Source organism: Rhinopithecus bieti, unplaced genomic scaffold (assembly GCF_001698545.2).
Source record: "Rhinopithecus bieti isolate Rb0 unplaced genomic scaffold, ASM169854v2 scaffold_33652, whole genome shotgun sequence".
Taxonomy (NCBI): domain Eukaryota; kingdom Metazoa; phylum Chordata; class Mammalia; order Primates; family Cercopithecidae; genus Rhinopithecus; species Rhinopithecus bieti.
This window is the reverse complement of record NW_016814761.1, coordinates 1,389,067-1,406,542: the sequence shown is the minus strand read 5'-3', so window position 1 is coordinate 1,406,542 and position 17,476 is coordinate 1,389,067. Positions and strand designations below refer to the sequence as shown.

At 51.6% G+C, this 17,476-nt stretch overlaps 1 protein-coding gene across 3 annotated transcripts in view; it reads right to left on the bottom strand.

Moving 5' to 3' along the window:
- IGSF21 (immunoglobin superfamily member 21) overlaps positions 1-17,476 on the bottom strand; it is a 268,650-nt gene that overhangs the window by 82,322 nt on the left and 168,852 nt on the right. For 2 of the 3 annotated variants that reach the window (XM_017852156.1, XM_017852157.1), the window contains exon 3: positions 6,780-6,901. In XM_017852156.1, the coding sequence (XP_017707645.1) occupies positions 6,780-6,901 (122 nt within the window). Of the gene's footprint in view, positions 1-6,779; positions 6,902-7,036; positions 7,080-17,476 lie in introns of those variants that run through there. The other variant, XM_017852158.1, reaches the window with a different exon arrangement.

The following is a 17,476-nucleotide window of genomic DNA, read 5'->3' as shown; positions in this document are numbered from 1 at the left end:
AGCTGTCCTCTGGGATGGCCATATTCCATGGGGAAGGGGTTCAGGACACGCTACCTCAAATACGGCACCTTGGTATATTGAATATTTTATACCTGGAGGTCAGATTTTAGGCTCTTCTGTGGACAGCTTTGTCTTCCTTCCCTGGCACCTCCAACCAACCCTCTCTACCCAGGAACTAAGGTGAGCTTGACAAACCACATATCATAGCATGCCACAACCTTCAGTAGCTTCCAGGGCTTGGAGAATGAACGTGAGCTGACCTCCCCATTCCCTGTGCTCTGGCAGCAATGGCCCTCTGGCAGCTTCCAGATCACACCAAGCTCTTTCTCTCCCCAGGACCTTTGCACTTGCCATGGCATCTACCTGGAGTGCCCTCCCAAGCCCCAACCTTGCCTGGCTGGCTTCTTATACTACATATCTCTGCTCAGATGTCCCTAGATTCCTGGAGATACATTCCAGGTATCTCCTATGAGAAGCTCCTATGACAATGCCCTCACCCCATTATTGTTACTGCTCTCTATCACATTGTAGTCGGCCTTCCATATCCATGGGTTCAGAATCTGTGGATCCAACCAACCGTGGACCAAAAATATTCAGAGAAAAAGATAATAATGCAACGATATAAATAATACAAATAAACATATAGTATAAAAATGATTTACCTAGCATTTACATGATAGTAAGTATTATAAGTAATCTAGAGATGCTTTAAAGCATCCAGGTGGATGTGCGTAGGTGATGTGCAAATACCGTGCCATTTTATATGTGGGACTTGAGAATCCTAGGATTGTGGTATCTGCTTGGGCATGTCCTGGAACCAATCCCCCCATGGATCCCGGGGGACTGTTGTACTTTATTCCCTTCACCACACTCATCACACGTTGTAATTATTTTTCCTTATTATTTTAAAGGCATTTTTGTAGTGTGTCTCTCCTCACCCACTAGATCAGAAACCTCCCGAGAGCAGGTCTGATTATGTCTTGTTCACCACTCTATCTCCATCATTGTCCCTAATATATGGCAACTACTCAATTCCTTTGTGACGAATGAATGATGTGAGTGTTGAGGGAAGGAATGGGGGACTGGATGTTCCTTTCCTAAGGCGGCTCGTTCATCCGCCAGCAGCAGCAAGTGTTGCAATGAAAGCACTCCACTATCGTGTTCACCACGAACTCATTCACCCCACAGATATTTACGAATCATCTACCACGTGCCCAGGGTTGGGGTGCTGTACTGGGGGTTGGGGAGAGGATGGTGGTGAAAACATCAGACCTAGTCCCTGTCCTCATGGGGCTTCCAGTCTAGTGGAGGTGGGGCGGCGCAGACTCTGAAGACACGGCACCAGGTTGTGAGCTTGAGCAGTCAGGGTTGACTTCCTAGAGGAAGCAACATTTAAGCTGAATTTGAAAGGACAAGTAGGATCTTGTTGGCAAAGAGGGTTGGCCAAGGTGTTGGAGGGACCTGCAATGGCAGATCAGGAGCAGGAGTACACTGAGCCCCTCGAGTCTAGATTCCCTGCACCAGTGAATTAAGGCCAGTGAAATCTGTCCGGTGCTCCTCATCACTTCCTGAGCAGATCGAGTGGGACAAGGGCCTCGGGGTGCTTCCGGAAATGGAAGACACAGCATGTGTGTGGACAGAGTGGTTGAAGCCTCGCTATGATTCACCCGGACCTCCAAGGAGGTCACAGCTGCCCTCTGGGATGGCCGCATTCCACGGGGAGAGGGTTCAGGACACGCCACCTCAAATATGGCACCTTGGTATATTGAATATTTTAAGCAGATGGAATTTGAGAAATGGCAGGCCCAGGAAGGACTCTCTGACCTTTTCCTGAAGCAGGTCACAAGACCTTCACGTGAGAGGTTCCCTCTCTGTACCTGGAGGAAGGAAGCATCTTCACTTCCGAGGGATCTGAACAAACCACCCTGCTGAGTGTCCCCAGCTTACTGCCCTTAGCTCAGACCCTTCTATCTGAGGTATGACTCCCCATCCTTCATCCAACCCAGCAAAAAACACTCAACTCGAACCACTTCTGTGGGTCTTCATTTCCTTATAAAACCTCCCGTGTCGCCTAAAACGTATACGAACTAGACTTGTATCCTTTTGTCTTGTGAATTCATCTTTTGCTACAGGGGCCCCAGCCAAGAACCCAGAAGGGTGGAATGAAGAGTAGACCTTGAAACAAGGATTTGGGAGCAAGGGGTTTATGTGAGAAGGGATCCCAGGAAGCTGGCAGAATGAGCTAGAAGGGAAGGAAGTCAACATGGGATAATTCTCAAGGTCATTCTAGGGGGCACTGAGAAACTCCGGGAGAGATTAGATAGCATTCTTCTCAGAGTGTCTCAATGTCCCTCCTTCTTATCCCATTTTCTGATTTTACCCATTAGGAAACACCCACAAGGAGCCAAGGAGCAGACCCAGAACTGCCCACTCATTTTGCACATTTCATTATGCATCCTCTGTGTGCCAGGCCCTGGGCTGAGAGCTGGGCATGTGAGGTGAAGGAGGAGCAGGTACTTTGTCCTCCTGAGCATGCATCTGAACTGTCCCCCTGGAGGGACGAGGAGGCCGGGTATGCATCCAATAAACAGTCATTGGTCAAGGCTGCTCCCGGGTGGTCCCAACTCCCCAGCACTTCTCACCTGCCTCATGTGCAGGCTGAGTGGGCTCCAGTGACCTGAGAAAGCCCTGGGGAAGCGTCAAGGATGCTGGCACTGCCAGGAAGAGTGAGGGGTAAGAGGATGTGGGTATGGCGGAATAACTGTTGGCCGCATCTGCTTCCTCCCTTTCACAGAGGGCTCCTTCCTGCCCTCAGGTCTCCACCCAAGTGCCACCTTCCTCAGAGGCCCTGCCTGACCACCCATCTAAATGGCACCCAGCATCTCATTCCTTCTCGGCACTGCACCCCACCTGCCCCTTCATTGCATGCCCATGGTTTAGAATCACTTCTTTGCAGAATGTGGAATGATGTATTCATCTACATTTTGCCATGTCTCCCCCACTAGATTGCAAAGCTGTGCTTTTCTCATTTCCCTCTGTATCCCTGGGCACCTTCCACCAAGCCAGGGTCCTAGTAGGTGCTCAGCTAAATAGCCTTGGAGGGAATACATTCTTGTCAATTCCAACCTGGGAGTTCTGGGCTCTGGGGCTAAGACCTAGAAAGGCATTTGATAGATGGGCCTCTGGGATGCTCAGAGAGGCAATGATCTGTTCAAGGTCATACAGCTGGGGATACACACCTGCACCCCCTGGGGGCAGAAGTCCTGATGATCCACCCGACTTCCATCCCTCCAGGTCCCCCTCAGTGGGACAAAAAGCACCAGGAGCCCCTGGGGCTCCCCTAGGCTACCCGAGAAATTGCTCTCAGCCAATTCTTGGTAATCTTCTCAGCCTCATTCTCTCCCCACTTTCCCCAGTGGAAGAGGAACCGGCTCAGACAGCTGTGGAGCTGGGACTCTATCTTGTTGAGATGCATTAATTTGTAAATATCTTCATTTATACGTAGATGCGGAGTCCCGCGCCTGCCCCCAGACCTGACGGGGCTCTGCAGCCTAGAGAGGCAGTGGCCCCCAGCATGGCTGGCTGGGAGGGCCCGACAATCCTCCGTGATCCTCTTAGGCTCCAGAGGGTCTGCTCCTTCCTTCCCTTGCCCTTGGTAATCACCAAACAGGACGGCTCAGCTTCCTGGGGTGCTCTCTGCTTGGGAGACCACCCCTGTCACCAAGGCTCAGAGAGAAGGTGGGGGAGACTGGTTCCCACGTAGGAAAGGAAAGAGCACTGGCTCCTAAGATCAGGCTTAAGTCAATGCCACTGTGTGACCTCAGGCAAGTCTCATTCCCTCTCTGGGCCTCGGCTTCTACCACTGAAAAACAAGGGATCTGGTCAAGTTCATGTCATTCCAGAGGGAGACTGTTGGGCCTTGCTGAACTTTGCCCTCTTCTGTAGTAGGAACAGGGTTAGAGAAAATGATTAATAATAGTAGCACCTGTCCGCATTCATGGGGTTGTTTGTGCAGATCGAAACAGAAAGGGTGCGTAAAAGGAGGCTTTATGAGATTTGTAAAAAGGTGAGTTTTTTTGTTTGTTTGTTTGTTTTATGATGGGAGAAGGAGAGATTGTTCTAGGCAATGGCAGCAAACATGTACCACTTAGAGACGGGACACCAGCACTTCACCTGAATGCATCCGTTAGCTCCTCACAAGCTGCAGCTAGCCTCTTAGTGCTGTCATGTTCCTTTGGAGGTCAGGAAACTCAATTGTGGGGTTACCAGCCCCAGATTTAACTAATGCCAGGAGGTGGAAGAGGCAGGATTTGAACTCAGGCTGTTGGACGTAAATTTCACTGAAATTCCACAACAATTGTGCAAAGCCAGTCACGTCAAGCCTGCTTTACAGGCAAAGAACCGGAAGCAGAGAGAGAGAGGTTAAGGCTCTCGTCCCAGGTCATTCAGTAGGCAGAGACTGAGCTGGGCTTTGCATCTGGGCCTTCTGGTAGCAGGACTTGCCCTTGAGGCTCCAGGGAGCAGGAGAGGGTGGGGCTCAAGAATGTTCTAGATGGTCCCTGGATTTCTTTCTTAGCTAGAAATCAGAACCAAGGAATCCTAGAGGCCATGCTGGTGGCAGTAGGTGGCTTGGTGAGGAAGGAATTCTCAGAGACACAGTGACGGGCAGGGGTGGTCTGGGTGGCATTAGGTTTCTGGGAATCGTGGAGATTATTTGGGAGTTCACTTACTACAAAACCATCTGTGGTTTCCAGAATAGCTATTTTCTCCAAAATGAGTTTTTATCTCCTTTTCCATCTTGATTGTAACTGGTTGTTTTAGGTGTGCTTTAATATTTTAAGAAACCATAATTTCTTTTTGGGAGCAGGTTCAGGAGAAATCATAACTAGATGGATGAAGGAGTTTGTGCGACTGTTCACACACCTCTTCACACACCTTCATGTCCACATTGTCAGCATGGTCCTGGCACAGAGCTCGGAGAGGAGGAGGACTAGTCAGGCTGCCTGGGGAGCACACTCACCTTCCCATTTTCACAAAAGCAGGCAGAGGAGGATGCCTGGGCCAGATTCTCGGTGCAGGGCTGGACTCACCCTTTACAATCTTCTTGTCCCATTTTCTAATTTTACCCAATAGAAAATAAGCCTGAAGGGCCGAGGAGCATAGCCTGAGCTGTCCACTCATTTTGCAAATTTCATTATACACCCACTGTGTGCCAGGCCCTGGGCTGAGACCTGGGGATGCAAGGTGAAGGAGGAGCGTATCCCTTGTCCTCCTGGAGCTCACGGTCACAGAGAGACCCACAGACCATGCTGGAGAGTAGGGCCTCCCCTTCCTCCAGGCTCAGAGTCTAAAGACAGCACAGTACCAGGCACTAGCTGAGACATCCACATAGCACGGTGCCTCAGTGCACGTCATGTGGGCTTGCTGGCTGCAGTCCCCCTCAGGGTGCCCAGTGCAGCACTGTCCACCTTCAGCTTTGGAGCAGACCACTACTTTCAGGCTGGGCACCTTGCAAAGCATTTGGCGGTGTGGCGTGGAAGAGCGTGCATGTGCAAAGCTGTGCACTCTTCCTGAATGCAGTGAGATTCCCTCTGAGGAGGGGTGGGGACTGGGGCAGTTGCAGCCAACCAGCTTTGGGGGATCGGTTCAGCTAAGGTGAGGGGTCCCATGGGTGGAATTGCTTGAGTGGGGTTCTGAAGGCTGATGAGGAGTTTACCAGATGACCAAAGGGAGAAAGGCCCTTTGAGAAGAGGGACCAGCGTGTGTTAAGTGTCAAAGGAATAAAACAGGACTAGGATCCTGTGGGAAGTTTGTGGGAAGGAGGTGGAGCCACACACATAGAAAATAGCAGGCTGGGCCGGGCGCGGTGGCTCAAGCCTGTAATCCAGACTTTGGGAGGCCGAGACGGGCGGATCACGAGGTCAGGAGATCGAGACCATCCTGGCTAACATGGTGAAACCCGTCTCTACTAAAAAATACAAAAACTAGCCGGCGAGGTGGCGGGTGCCTTAGTCCCAGCTACTCGGAGGCTGAGGCAGGAGAATGCATAACCTGGGAGGCGGGCTTGCTGAGCTGAGATCCGGCCACTGCACTCCAGCCTGGGCGACAGAGCAAGACTCCGTCTCAAAAAATAAAAAATAAAAAATAAAAAATAAAAATAAAAATAAAATGAAAATAGCAGGCTGTAGAAGGAGATGGGGTCGGCTTGATTCTGCTGCCCCGCCTTCTGGAAAAGAGGGAAGGGGTAGGAAAATCAAGCATCTCTGAATTGAGCACTGCTTCTCCCCACTCTGCTGCTTTTGACCTGGGAGTCCAGTTGCTTGGGGTCATTCTCTCTTAAGCTCGGGCCCTTACGGCCTTGGAACGCACGAGAAACAGTAGAACATGTTGTATGAGCTTCCAAGCCAGGCAGAACTGCCTCACCGCCGAACGGTCTCATTGCTGCCTGTGTGACTTTAGGCCCTTTGCTCACCCTCTTTGGGCCTCAGTATCTCAATTGGAAATAAATGGAGTTTGGAAAACCCACCTTCCAGGACTGTTGGAGGAGCTGGCAGAGGAGTCCAGTCAGAAGAGCTGGCCTGGCCCTCTCCTGCCTCTTCCCTCCAGGGGATGTCCCTCCAGGGAATGAGTCCCACTTCCACAAGGGGAGCCCCCGGTTCTGCCTTCCAAGCCCAAGAGCACCAAGGGATTGATGTGAAAGGGCTGGAGAACTGCCCTCTGCTCCACTCCGCATCCCTCCTCCCTTCCCCCACTGTCCCCTTGCCACCACAGGCCCTCACCTCACAGTGGACTGGTACACCAGGTCCTCTCGCTTGCGGTAGTTCTCCATGTGTGAGTAGTTGGTGGAGAACATGGCGTCAAAGGTAAAGATCTTCTGCTTGATGGTGCCGCCATCCGTCACCTGCCACAGAGCACAGAGATAGCCACCTGTGAGTGTTCAGCCAGCCCTGGTCACCCCTTTCCCCAGGACACTGAGAAGATGCAGGCAGGAAGCCCAGAAGAAGGACAGCCCCCATCCTGAGAATAAGGTAATCACCGAGGGCTTCCTGGAAGCAGTGATGTTTAAGTTGCCTCCTGAAGGAAGAGTAGGAGCCAGCCTGGCAACAGGTGGGAGTTTTCCAGGCAGAGGGAACAGCAAAGGCCCTGCGGCAGAAAAGAGCAGTATGTGCTCAGGAGAAGCTTGCTGCCTTCACAGCACCTGGAGCAGAAAGGAAGTGGGATGAGAAGAGGCTGTGAAGAAAAATGTGGGCCAGATCATGAAGAGTCTCCACAGCAAAGGAGTTCAGTTTCTCCTGAAGGCAGTGGGCCCCGGGGCCAGGCTTAGATTTGATTTACAAGCTCCTCTGGCTACAGATTGAGGACGAATCGAAAGGGGCAAGACTAGAGGCAGGGAGCCCGGGAGGAGGCCAGGAACCCAACATCTTGGCATGGGTGATGCAGAAGGGGACAGCGTGGGGCACTTGCCCTCCTCTTGGGATGGGCCAGGAGGGAGGACATGAAGTCCCCATTTCACCTAAGAATGCAGAAGTGGGAGAAGGCAGGGAGGTGGTGATGAAGCCAGCGCTGGAAGCCCAAGGCTGCCGGGCTCTCCCGCTGTTCACGGCTGATGGAAAGCGAACCCAAGCGTCCCGTGCCCTCAGCTGCCGCCTGCCCGCCTGCCCACATCTGCGCTGCCTCCAGCTAATGAAAGTGTTACTCCACAAAGCAGCAAGGTATGTGTTGTCACTGTTTCAATTATTTATCTGTTTACTCGGCTGCAGTTTTCCGCTTGTCTCAGCAACTCTATTATAGACTGGGAGCTTGCAGCCTCTTGCAGCTCAGCTGGGCTCCACGCTAACAGCCTGCAATGGGGAGGCCTCATGCCTGGGCCTCGAGAAGTGAAATTAGCTCCCTGCAGCTCTGCGTGGTGGAGGCAGCGGGGAGAGGGGCTGGGAGAGGGGTGGCTAGGGACGGGTGTCTCCAAGGGGCTGGGCTAGGGGGGATGCTGAAAGCAGCTTCCCCAGGCTAAAAGATGAGGATTGGAGTGTGAATCTGTCCCCCTGTCCCCTGCCTGGGGGTACTGGCCCTGGACACAGCTGGGCTCCTCTCAGCACATAGGTACCCGAGCTGACTTGGACCACATCTCTCTGGCCTAGGTGGTGTTGCTACTGGGAGAGATTCCATGCATCTGACCAGCATTGGTTGAGTACCAGCTGTGTGCAGACACAGGCTACATCTGTACCAGTCACTTTCCGTAGACTGCAAGCTTCGTAAAGAGTAAAGTGGCCTCTGCGAGGACCGGGGGTGGTTAGAATCATGAGAAGGCCTTCGCAGGCTCTGGAACCCTGAGAGGAAGCAGCAGTGAGACTTCCCAGGGCCACGGCTTCTCCTCACCCCTCCATAATCCCACACCCCTCCTGTCTCTGTCGGGACTTAGCGACATGCACAAGTGTCACTTTCTTCCCTTCTGAGGGCGTGGCACTTTCCGACCATGTGCAGAGGGGAGACAGAGGACCACGTCCTCTCACCTGGCCGCTTCTGCACCACAGGCCCAGCTTCTGAAATGGAACCATGAGAGTGGAGGGAGATAGAGGAGGAAGGGGACAGGAGGATTCTCCTCTCCTCTTGGGATCCATGTTTGCACTCACCCCAAGAAAGATGCCCACCCCTAACCAACCACAGCTTGACTCTGCGTCCACTGTCATCACCCAGAAAAATGTCCCTGAGCTGACTGTGTCTGGCTTGGCATGGGTTGGAGAAAAGAGTTGGCTGCACTTGGGATCAGAGCTTCCATCGCCCCACCTCCCAATGTCCCAGCCTGGGGTGGGGGCCAAGACCCTCCAGGGGCTCCTCGTTCTCCATGCACCCCCTTCCCATCCCCGCCTCTCCCATTTGACTTTTATAGAGCCACCAAAGTACCTTTAAAGCAGGGCCTTTTCACTTGGGGGGTGATTTTGCTCACCAGGGGACATACGGCAAGCTCAGGAGACATTTTTGGTTGTCACGACTGGGGAGGAGAGGTGCGGTTTGGTACTCTTGTGTAGCCGGTAGAGGCTAGGAAGCTGCTGATGATCTCACGATGTCCAGGACCACCCCCTGCCCACCTCCCAAGAATTATCTGGCCCCCAAATGTCAACAGTGCCCAGGTGGAGAAACCCAGCTTTAAGCCCATCGCATTATGTGGCCGTACCAGGTCCCTGGGAACAGAGCTGAATAGACAAGAATGTTCCCACGTTGCAGGTAAAGAAACTGAGGCTTGGAGAGGCAAAATGAGTCAGCTGAGGTCCCACACTGGGTTCCTGACAAGTGTCTGCCTTCCAGACCAGAGTTCACATCCCATCGCACCAGGCTGGAAGAGGCTGAGAGTAAACTGAATGCCTCTCAATGTTCCTTTCCACCCCTGGTGGCCGGGCTCATTAGGAGAAAGGATGTCAGAATCTCAGTGGAGGTGTGAGGATTTTTCTCCCAAAGTCATAAAGCGGAAGGCATCCTGCCCGTTTAGCTGGCAGCCCGTCTTCTGGCCTCGCCTCTCTTCAGGTACTGCTTTTTTATCTCCTCCTAAAATGCGGCAGCCCATATCGTCCCAATCTCAAATTTCACTCCATTTTTTTTTATTACACAAAAGAGAAAAAAATCTGTCAGTAAAACTGTCTCCTCAAATTTATTCGCTGAGACTGAGGGTTTTATTACTAGGAAAATACACCCGCACCCCACACGTCCACACACATACCCACACACCCCAGATAAAGCGCTGAAGAATTATCCGAGACGTAAATCACTGTTTCAGGCCGAGGGACAGGGGAGTTTCAAGGACGAGCCTAGTTTTCCTTTGGTTTTATTTACATCTGTTTCTCTGGGGCTGTGTCTGGGGCCTCACTGTCAGCCGGAGGAGTAAATAACTGCTTCTGTGAAACCTGCTTCAGGCAGCTGGAGACAAGTGCTTATCTCCGCTGCAGCGTGAGGGATCTGGAGGGCAGGCCCCACTGTCCCAGCTCTCTGTGGTACACACTCCCTCCTCCCTCAGCCTCCTGGAAGGTAAAGGAAATGGGAGACTCAGACACGCTCAGGTCCCAGGCCAGCAGGCCAGCAGGCGAGCAGCTATTTGCAAGGATGTTATTCTGTGGTTCTTGGTGGTTAGAGGGCCCAAGAAAGAGGCCAAGTGGGAATGGGGGATTAGTACATGCTGTGGACAGAAGGTGTGGTGGGTGTGCTGGAAGATACCTCGCCTTTAATTCTAGAAACATTTCTCCACACCTGAGACATACAAGGGCAGTTGCAGCCTCACGACAGAGAAGGAAATACATTTCAGACACAGTCGCAGTCCATTATGACCTTATTCACAAGAGGTACACAGTCCACAGTTAGCTGAGGTTCCAGAGTCAGTAAGATAATGGCTGCAGCAGCAACAGGTAATGACCAAGTGTTATCCAATGATGTTCTGATGCTTCTGAAGGAGCCAAGAATCCCCTTGGAGGGAGAGGTGATCATGGAAGGCTTCCTGGAGGAAGTAGGCTCTTCAGGGAGTGCTCGGTCCTAGGCTGGCTCTTTCTGCCTATGGGAGGCTTTGGAGCATAAAGCAAGGCTGATTTCCTCCATCCCCAGTGGAATGTTTGATTTTGGTTCCTAATTTTGTGCTCTTGAAGAAGTCATTTCACCTCCCCTACTCTCAGTGTCCTCATCTGTGAAATGGGGATAAGGCAACATTCCTCCCTGTGAGGATTACATGAACCTAGTAGAGTCCCTGGTGGGTGGGAAGTGCTCACTCATGGGGTATTTTCACAAGCACTCACGCTTTTCTGGACCATCTCTTTTTCTGTGTCCCTCCCCACCCTCCAGATCTCTTTTTGTCTATGGGGCTGGAGAGCAAACTGTCTCTTGCTAAAATTCAGTAAATGAAAGAAGGGAGCCCACACCCAGAGAGGGAGGCAGGTGGGAGGTGCCAGAAGGCTGGGTTGTGTCTATAAGGAGTGGGGTGCAGAGAGCAGGGACCAAGAATTTGCTAGTAGTCATCATAGCAGCTTCAAAACAGAGTGCAGGGATGCCCTGAGCAAGTACCTGGAGGCAAGCAGGTCTCATGGGCTCTGAGAGGCTCCCATGGTGCCAGTGGGCAGGGACCACCAGGCCAGGGCAGACCAACAACCGCAGAGCTGACAGGGCAGACAAGGTAAGCCAAGCCCTGCGGATGTATGGGTTTGCCTGGCCCCAGAGCGAGAGGCACTTCTGAAATGAGTCATTTCATTCACTCCATATTCAACAGACTTTTGTTGAACAAACAAACAGGTCCTTGAATATGAGCTGCTCCTAGAACATAAGATCTACAAGGATGGGTGTTTTGTTGTTGTTGTTGTTTTGTTTTGTTTTGTTTTGTTTTGTTTTTGAGATGGAGTCTTGCTCTGTCACCCAGGCTGGAGTATAGTGGCACTATCTTGACTCACTGCAAGCTCCATCTCCCAGGTTCACGCCATTCTCCTGCCTTAGCCTCCCAAGTAGTTGGGACTACAGGCACCTGCCACCACACCTGGCTAATTTTTTTGTATTTTTAGTAGAGACGGGGTTTCACCATGTTAGCCAGGATAGTCATGATCTCCTGACCTCGTGATCCGCCCGTCTCGGCCTCCCAAAGTGCTGGGATTACAGGCGTGAGCCACTGTGCCTCGCCGAAGATGGGGTCTTTATCTGTCCTGTTCATTCTTTGTTTCCAGAGTTTAGCAAATGGCACTTGCTCAATAAATATCTGCTCAAGGAATCAATGAGTGAATGAATAAGTTGAGACCTTACCACGTGCCAGGCACTGGGAATACCATGAAGAAAAGGGAAAAGGCCCTTGCTGCTCTGCGATAGACTGGCCCCAGGACAGCCTGCTGTGCCTGGACCCTGATCTGTCTGGGACTCCCTGGTAAGAGTAGTCTGGCCCAGGCAGGACAGTGGCCTCAGACCACCCCCGATGTGAGGCTCCAAAAGGAACCAGCAGAGTTTCTCTTTCTTAAAGCTCCCAGCATTAATGATATTCTGTGCAGGAAAGCATCCTAACCCTGCAAAGGGTACACCTGGACCAGACAGAAGAAGCTGTGCATGTAGTTATGCAAAAGAATCTGCATCCTAATCAGTGCCTACACAGGCTGAGTGTCCCCCAGCCCTCCCTTCCATTGTTCCTTGGAATCTCAGGACTGTAAGCTCCAGAAGCCATGTGTCCCAGAGCCTAGCACAGTGCCCGGCATATGAAGGGTTGCTGAATAAGTGAACTATACCAAGAGACATGTGTCATCATCCACAATTGCAGACAGAGGAACCACAGCCAAGAAAAAGGCAAGTGAACTGCCCAAGGTCACACAGTTATTCTACTTGTAATAGTAAACAGCAGAGCTGACCGGTCAGCATGGATTAGTCCAAAAGAAGAGAGCAAAAGACCTACTGTGAGGCTGGAGATACGGAAAATGTGCAGAGGCTTTTGGGGTCATACAGCTCTGGATTCAGATCCCAGCTATGCCACTCAGTTGATTGCTCGGTGATGTCGGAGAGTTCTGTGTGCCTCTGTTTCCTCATCTGCAAAATGGGAAGGATGATGCCTCCCTGTAAGGCACGTGTGTGAGATTTCAGCGCATATGAGTGAACACACAGAGAGCCCGGGGGATTGCTTGGCATGTGGTAGTAGTAACGTGATGGAAATAATAATAGCTGGCATGCATTTGTGCCTACCCTGTGCCAGATATTGCTTGCAAACATCAACTCATGTCATCGTAACAGAAAGTACTCCATCATATTAGCTATTATGTATTTTTTCTTAAGTCCAAAGTAAGGAGGTTGGTCAGGGTAGGTGGACTGCAATGATGGCAGCAGACCGTAACATAGGTTCTTAAGAACAGGTGTCTCTTTTCTCACCCATCCTGAGAGCATCTCAGCCAGGAATTCCCCAAATGACCAGCTACACTGTGTAGAAGTTTCTGAGAGGCAGAGAGCTAGGTTCTAAGTCCCAAAGGTTGTCTCTGCACTGTTCCTCTCTCTGGGACTCAGTTTCCCTAAATGTTCCATGAGGAAACTGAGGACTCTTCGCTACCCTGAATGCCCACAGTGTTCTGATTCTAGAAGAGTCAGCCTACAGATCACAGTTTCTCATGCTCCAGAGCTGCCAGACCCCACCTCTGGGCCCCGGCTGCCCCCGACCCCAACCAGCAAATCTGGCTGCAGCCAAGCCAGGTTGCTTTACAAGTAGAGTCATCAAAACGTGGCCGGTGGACTTAGTCCAACCAGCAGTGTGAAAGTCCGCCGACCGGCCTGGCTCTTTAATTTGAAAAATAAATAAGTCTCCAACTTCGGCTGCCTCACTCATGTCCCTGGGTGCCGTCATCCGAAAAAGAAAAAAAAAGAAAGGGGGAAAATATCACCTCCCCCCACCTTCCCAACCTCATTCTCTATGTGTTCCACAAAACCAATTACAGGTTGGAAATAGCTGTAATAAACTTGATATCCCACTTATGGGCCAATCCCGCCATGGCTGGAAAGTGTAATAGTGGCAGAGAGTGAAAACTGCTGGTGTATTTTGCTGGAGCTGTTTAAATTGCCTGCCTACATTATCCCAACTCCTCTCCAGCCGGGAAGGAATTTGCTCTCCTGGAAATGGAGCAGCTGAGGTCTCCGTGTCCAGGCAGCGTGAGAGAGTGTCTGCAAGGAGGGTTTTAATGAACTGTTTAGATATAGAGAAGCGGATGGTGCCTGGGATCTTGTGTCAGCCCAGCACAGCTTCCAATCCCAGCCTGGGCAAGAGGTGCTCCCTGGCTGTAAACAGCCTGAGGCGATACCTGCCTTTCATGGTAGTATGGGGAAAAGGGCCTTAAGTTAGATAATGCAAGAGATGAATGAGGGCTAGAAAGCAACTCAGTTCTACTGTGGGTGCTTCACTCCCTGGCTCTGGGTTCTCAGAAAAGTCACTGATTGTCTCGAAGCCTCAGTTTCCTCATCTGTAAAGTGAGGGATATTAATCAAACTCATGCCCCAGAGTTGTAAGAAATACTAAAAGAAACAAACATATGTAAAAGCATCTTGTAAAATGCAAAGGAAAGTGGACATTGCTGTTAGTGTGAATTTATTGCTCAGCTTCTAGACTGTGGGAGGTGATGAGCAAATCTAGAAACTTCTGTCATGCAACTATCATGTGGGAGTCCCTTGCTCATCTCACTTGATCCCAGGAGCCTAGCACGGGAACTGGCATGTAGTACATGCTCAATGTGCATTTGTGGAATGAACCAATGAGTCAGTGAAGGAAGGAACTCCCTGTTCACTTAAGCAGATCTGCCGCCATCCCAGCCACTCAGAAAGTATGCCTAGAAAACTCCCTGCAAGACTGGGCACAAAGATGGCGCTAGACCAAGTCAACCTCAGGTTAGAGCTTGAGTCCACTGGCGCCTTTGTGAATTTGTTTATTGCTTGAGGTCCTTTCAGGAGCTGTGCTTGGTGCTGGGAGTATGGCTGTAAACAAAGCAGATGAGGACAGTGGGAAAACTTCCTCATCCCTCCTAAATTTCTGAAACATGTGCTTTCCAACTCCTCCAGTGAAGCCTGAAGCCCAGGATGGGACTTCATTTTGTTCAATGTTGCATCCCCGATTATAGAACAGAGTCTGGTACTTAGAAGACCCTCCCTTGTTCAACATTTTTTTTTTTATAGAAATGAAATTCTTTTTTTTTTTTCATGCAAAACTCATGGCCAGAGAAGGGATGCCATTTGCGCTGATTCCCAGTTAGGAGGTGGTGAAGTGGAGAGCTTCGAACCTGGGTCTGATTCCAAAGCCCAGACAGGAAGTGGCTCAGGTAGTAGAGTTGGATTTAGTTTTGGGCAGGGGGACAAGAAAGGGAGTAGGTATTCTAGGGAGAGGACAACCAGGGCAGGGGTGTTGAAGGAAGAGGTGAGGAGAATGAAGGCAGAGAGGAAGCCCGGGAGAATGATGCAGCCGCCTGGCCGCCTGCTGTGTAGGGGGAGGGGCACAGGGTTCTTGCCTTTCTTGTTGCCATAACGACCCTGGACCACTCTTCCCCTAAACCTCCCTGCCCACCTGTTCTCCACCCTGAAACTGCTCTTGCGGTTCCTAGGCCTGGGAGCTGGGCCAGAGAAGCACCGTCACAGAGGATAGGGCAGGCTGTGTCCTCCCCAAGGGGCCCTGGGGGAAGAGGATGCCAGATTCCCAAGGACAAGAAGAGGCAGAAAATCCTCAAGTCAGGTGCCACCCACCTCTCTGGGCAGACCCTGCTCTCCCTTGTGGGCCCCCGTTTCTGGCAGGGCTGGGCTCAAGGTAATTGGCTTCCCCTGGTGTGTGTGGGAGATCTGGTTTTGACAGAGACAGCTGGTGTCATAAATTGCCTGTCTCATCTGGTTACCGTGCGATGGCAGACAGCAGCTCAGAGATGGGCCTGGGGGCTGGGGGGAGAGTGGCAGGGAGGAGAGCGGCTGCAGCTTCTTTGTGGGCCCCACACCCCACATGTGGACAGATGCTCCTGCAAGTGTGAGGAGGTGTGTGCCACTGCTGTGAGCTGGGGCCCCAGCCCCCGGGGGTGAGCCTGCTGTGAACGAGGAAGCCTGTGTTCTACGGGGTATGGGCATGCAGACGTGCGTCAGTAGAGATGACTGTACAAATAGGTGTGTTTCCAGGCTGCATACGAGGCTGCACGTATGTGTGCAAGGCAAAGTAATAATGAGAATGTTCATACATAGTTTTAGATGTCTGCACAGGGAAGACCAGGAGGTCTTACAGGGAGTGTAAGAGAGTGTGTGCAGGCATTTTCAGGGCTGCGTGTCAGTTTATGGACTCAAGTGTTGTGCGTGCACAATGCCTGCACCCACAGCTGTAAGTGCAGTTATATACCCTGCTCCTCACTCTGGGAAAGGGTGTGTGTTTGTGTGTGCGTGTAAGGGAATGAGTTTCTGGCAAATGTCAGGTCGTATCTGCCAGGGCGGGGGATGTCATGCCAACTCTGCTCCCTTGCCATGTCCCATGCCCAGACAGGCTCCCATCAGTCGAACACAAAGCCCATATTCATGACCCAGCCACCTGAGTCTCCCAAACTCTATCAGACACATGCATGGGAGCTCTAAGACCTCCTTCTCCACCTCCTGTGCAGCACCCTGCTCCCCCTTCATGTTTTAGGGACTAGCAGACAGGAAGCAGGGGAAATAGAAAGGGCCTCAGATAAATGCCAGACACTCAAACTTCAGTGCACAGTGGGATCACCTGGGCCAGAGTGGGGGTGGGATTTGAATATGTCAGTTTCCTCGGAAGCCCATCCTAGGTTCAAATTCAGTGACTCCTGAGTGCAGTCTTATTCTGCATTTTTAGCAAGCTTCGTCGGGTCATTTGGATACAGGGGTCAGGAACCACAACCGGAGACACTGTCCTGAACCCCCAGGACCACTCCTCACCAGGGCCTCTTTACAGCTTTCCCAGGGGGCCATCAACTGCCAGACCCTTGGTGCCCTAGGAGGTCATTCAGAGTAGAAGCGCCCTTGACCATCCCATTTAGGTCTCTCACCTTACAGAAGGCAAAGCCAAGGCCCAAAGACGGGAGGGGCATGCCCAGGCTCACAGAGGGAGGTGGCAGCAGAGCTGGGAGCCAGGCGCTGGGCTCTGAAGCACATCCTCTTTCCACCACACCCCCAAATCCAGATGCTTGGAATCCAGACCCTAAAAGCCCAGGTTCACCATTGAGTGCTGAACAGCTGCAGCACCTGAGATATTCAGGTTCCTCCTTCAGACCAGGTGATCATGTCCAGCTCCTTGCTGCCTCCTCCCTGCCTTCCGACAAGTATGCTCTTGGAAAATCCCAGCATTAGAGACAGGGTTCAGGGTCACATTGCTCACCCCTAAAGAGAGGGGCTCAGGGCCTCTTTCCCAGCTTAACAAATACCCTCCCCTCTTGTATTCTGGAAGGAGTGGGCTGAGGAGGAAAGAGGAGGGACTTATTCAGCCACCTGTGTCTCCATGACAGCCACTCTTTTTTCGTTTAGATGGAGTCTCACTCTGTTGCCGAGGCTGGAGTGCAGTGGCACCGTGTCAGTTCACTGCAACCTCCGTCTCCTGAGTTCAAGCAATTCTCCTGCCTCAGCCTCCCGAGTAGCTGGGATTACAGGTGTCCGCCACCATGCCTGGCTAGTTTTTATTTTTTATTTTTAGTAGAGACGGGGTTTCACTATGTTGACCAGGCTGGTTTCGAACTCCTAACCTTAGGAGATCCACCCACCTTGGCCTCCCAAAATGTTGGGATTCCAGGCGTGAGCCACTGCACCCAGCCGAAAGCCACTCTTCACTATGCACCCTCAGTGTGCATTCTTGTAACCCGAGTGACCTCAGCTTCTCATTCATTCACTCACCTGTTCATTAATTCATTCACTCACCAGTTCATTCATTCATTCATTCACTCATTCACCTGTTCATTCATTCATTCATTCATTCATTTGTTCATTCATAAACATCTCCTGTGGGCCAGGCCTGTGGACAGAGGGGTCATCAGGG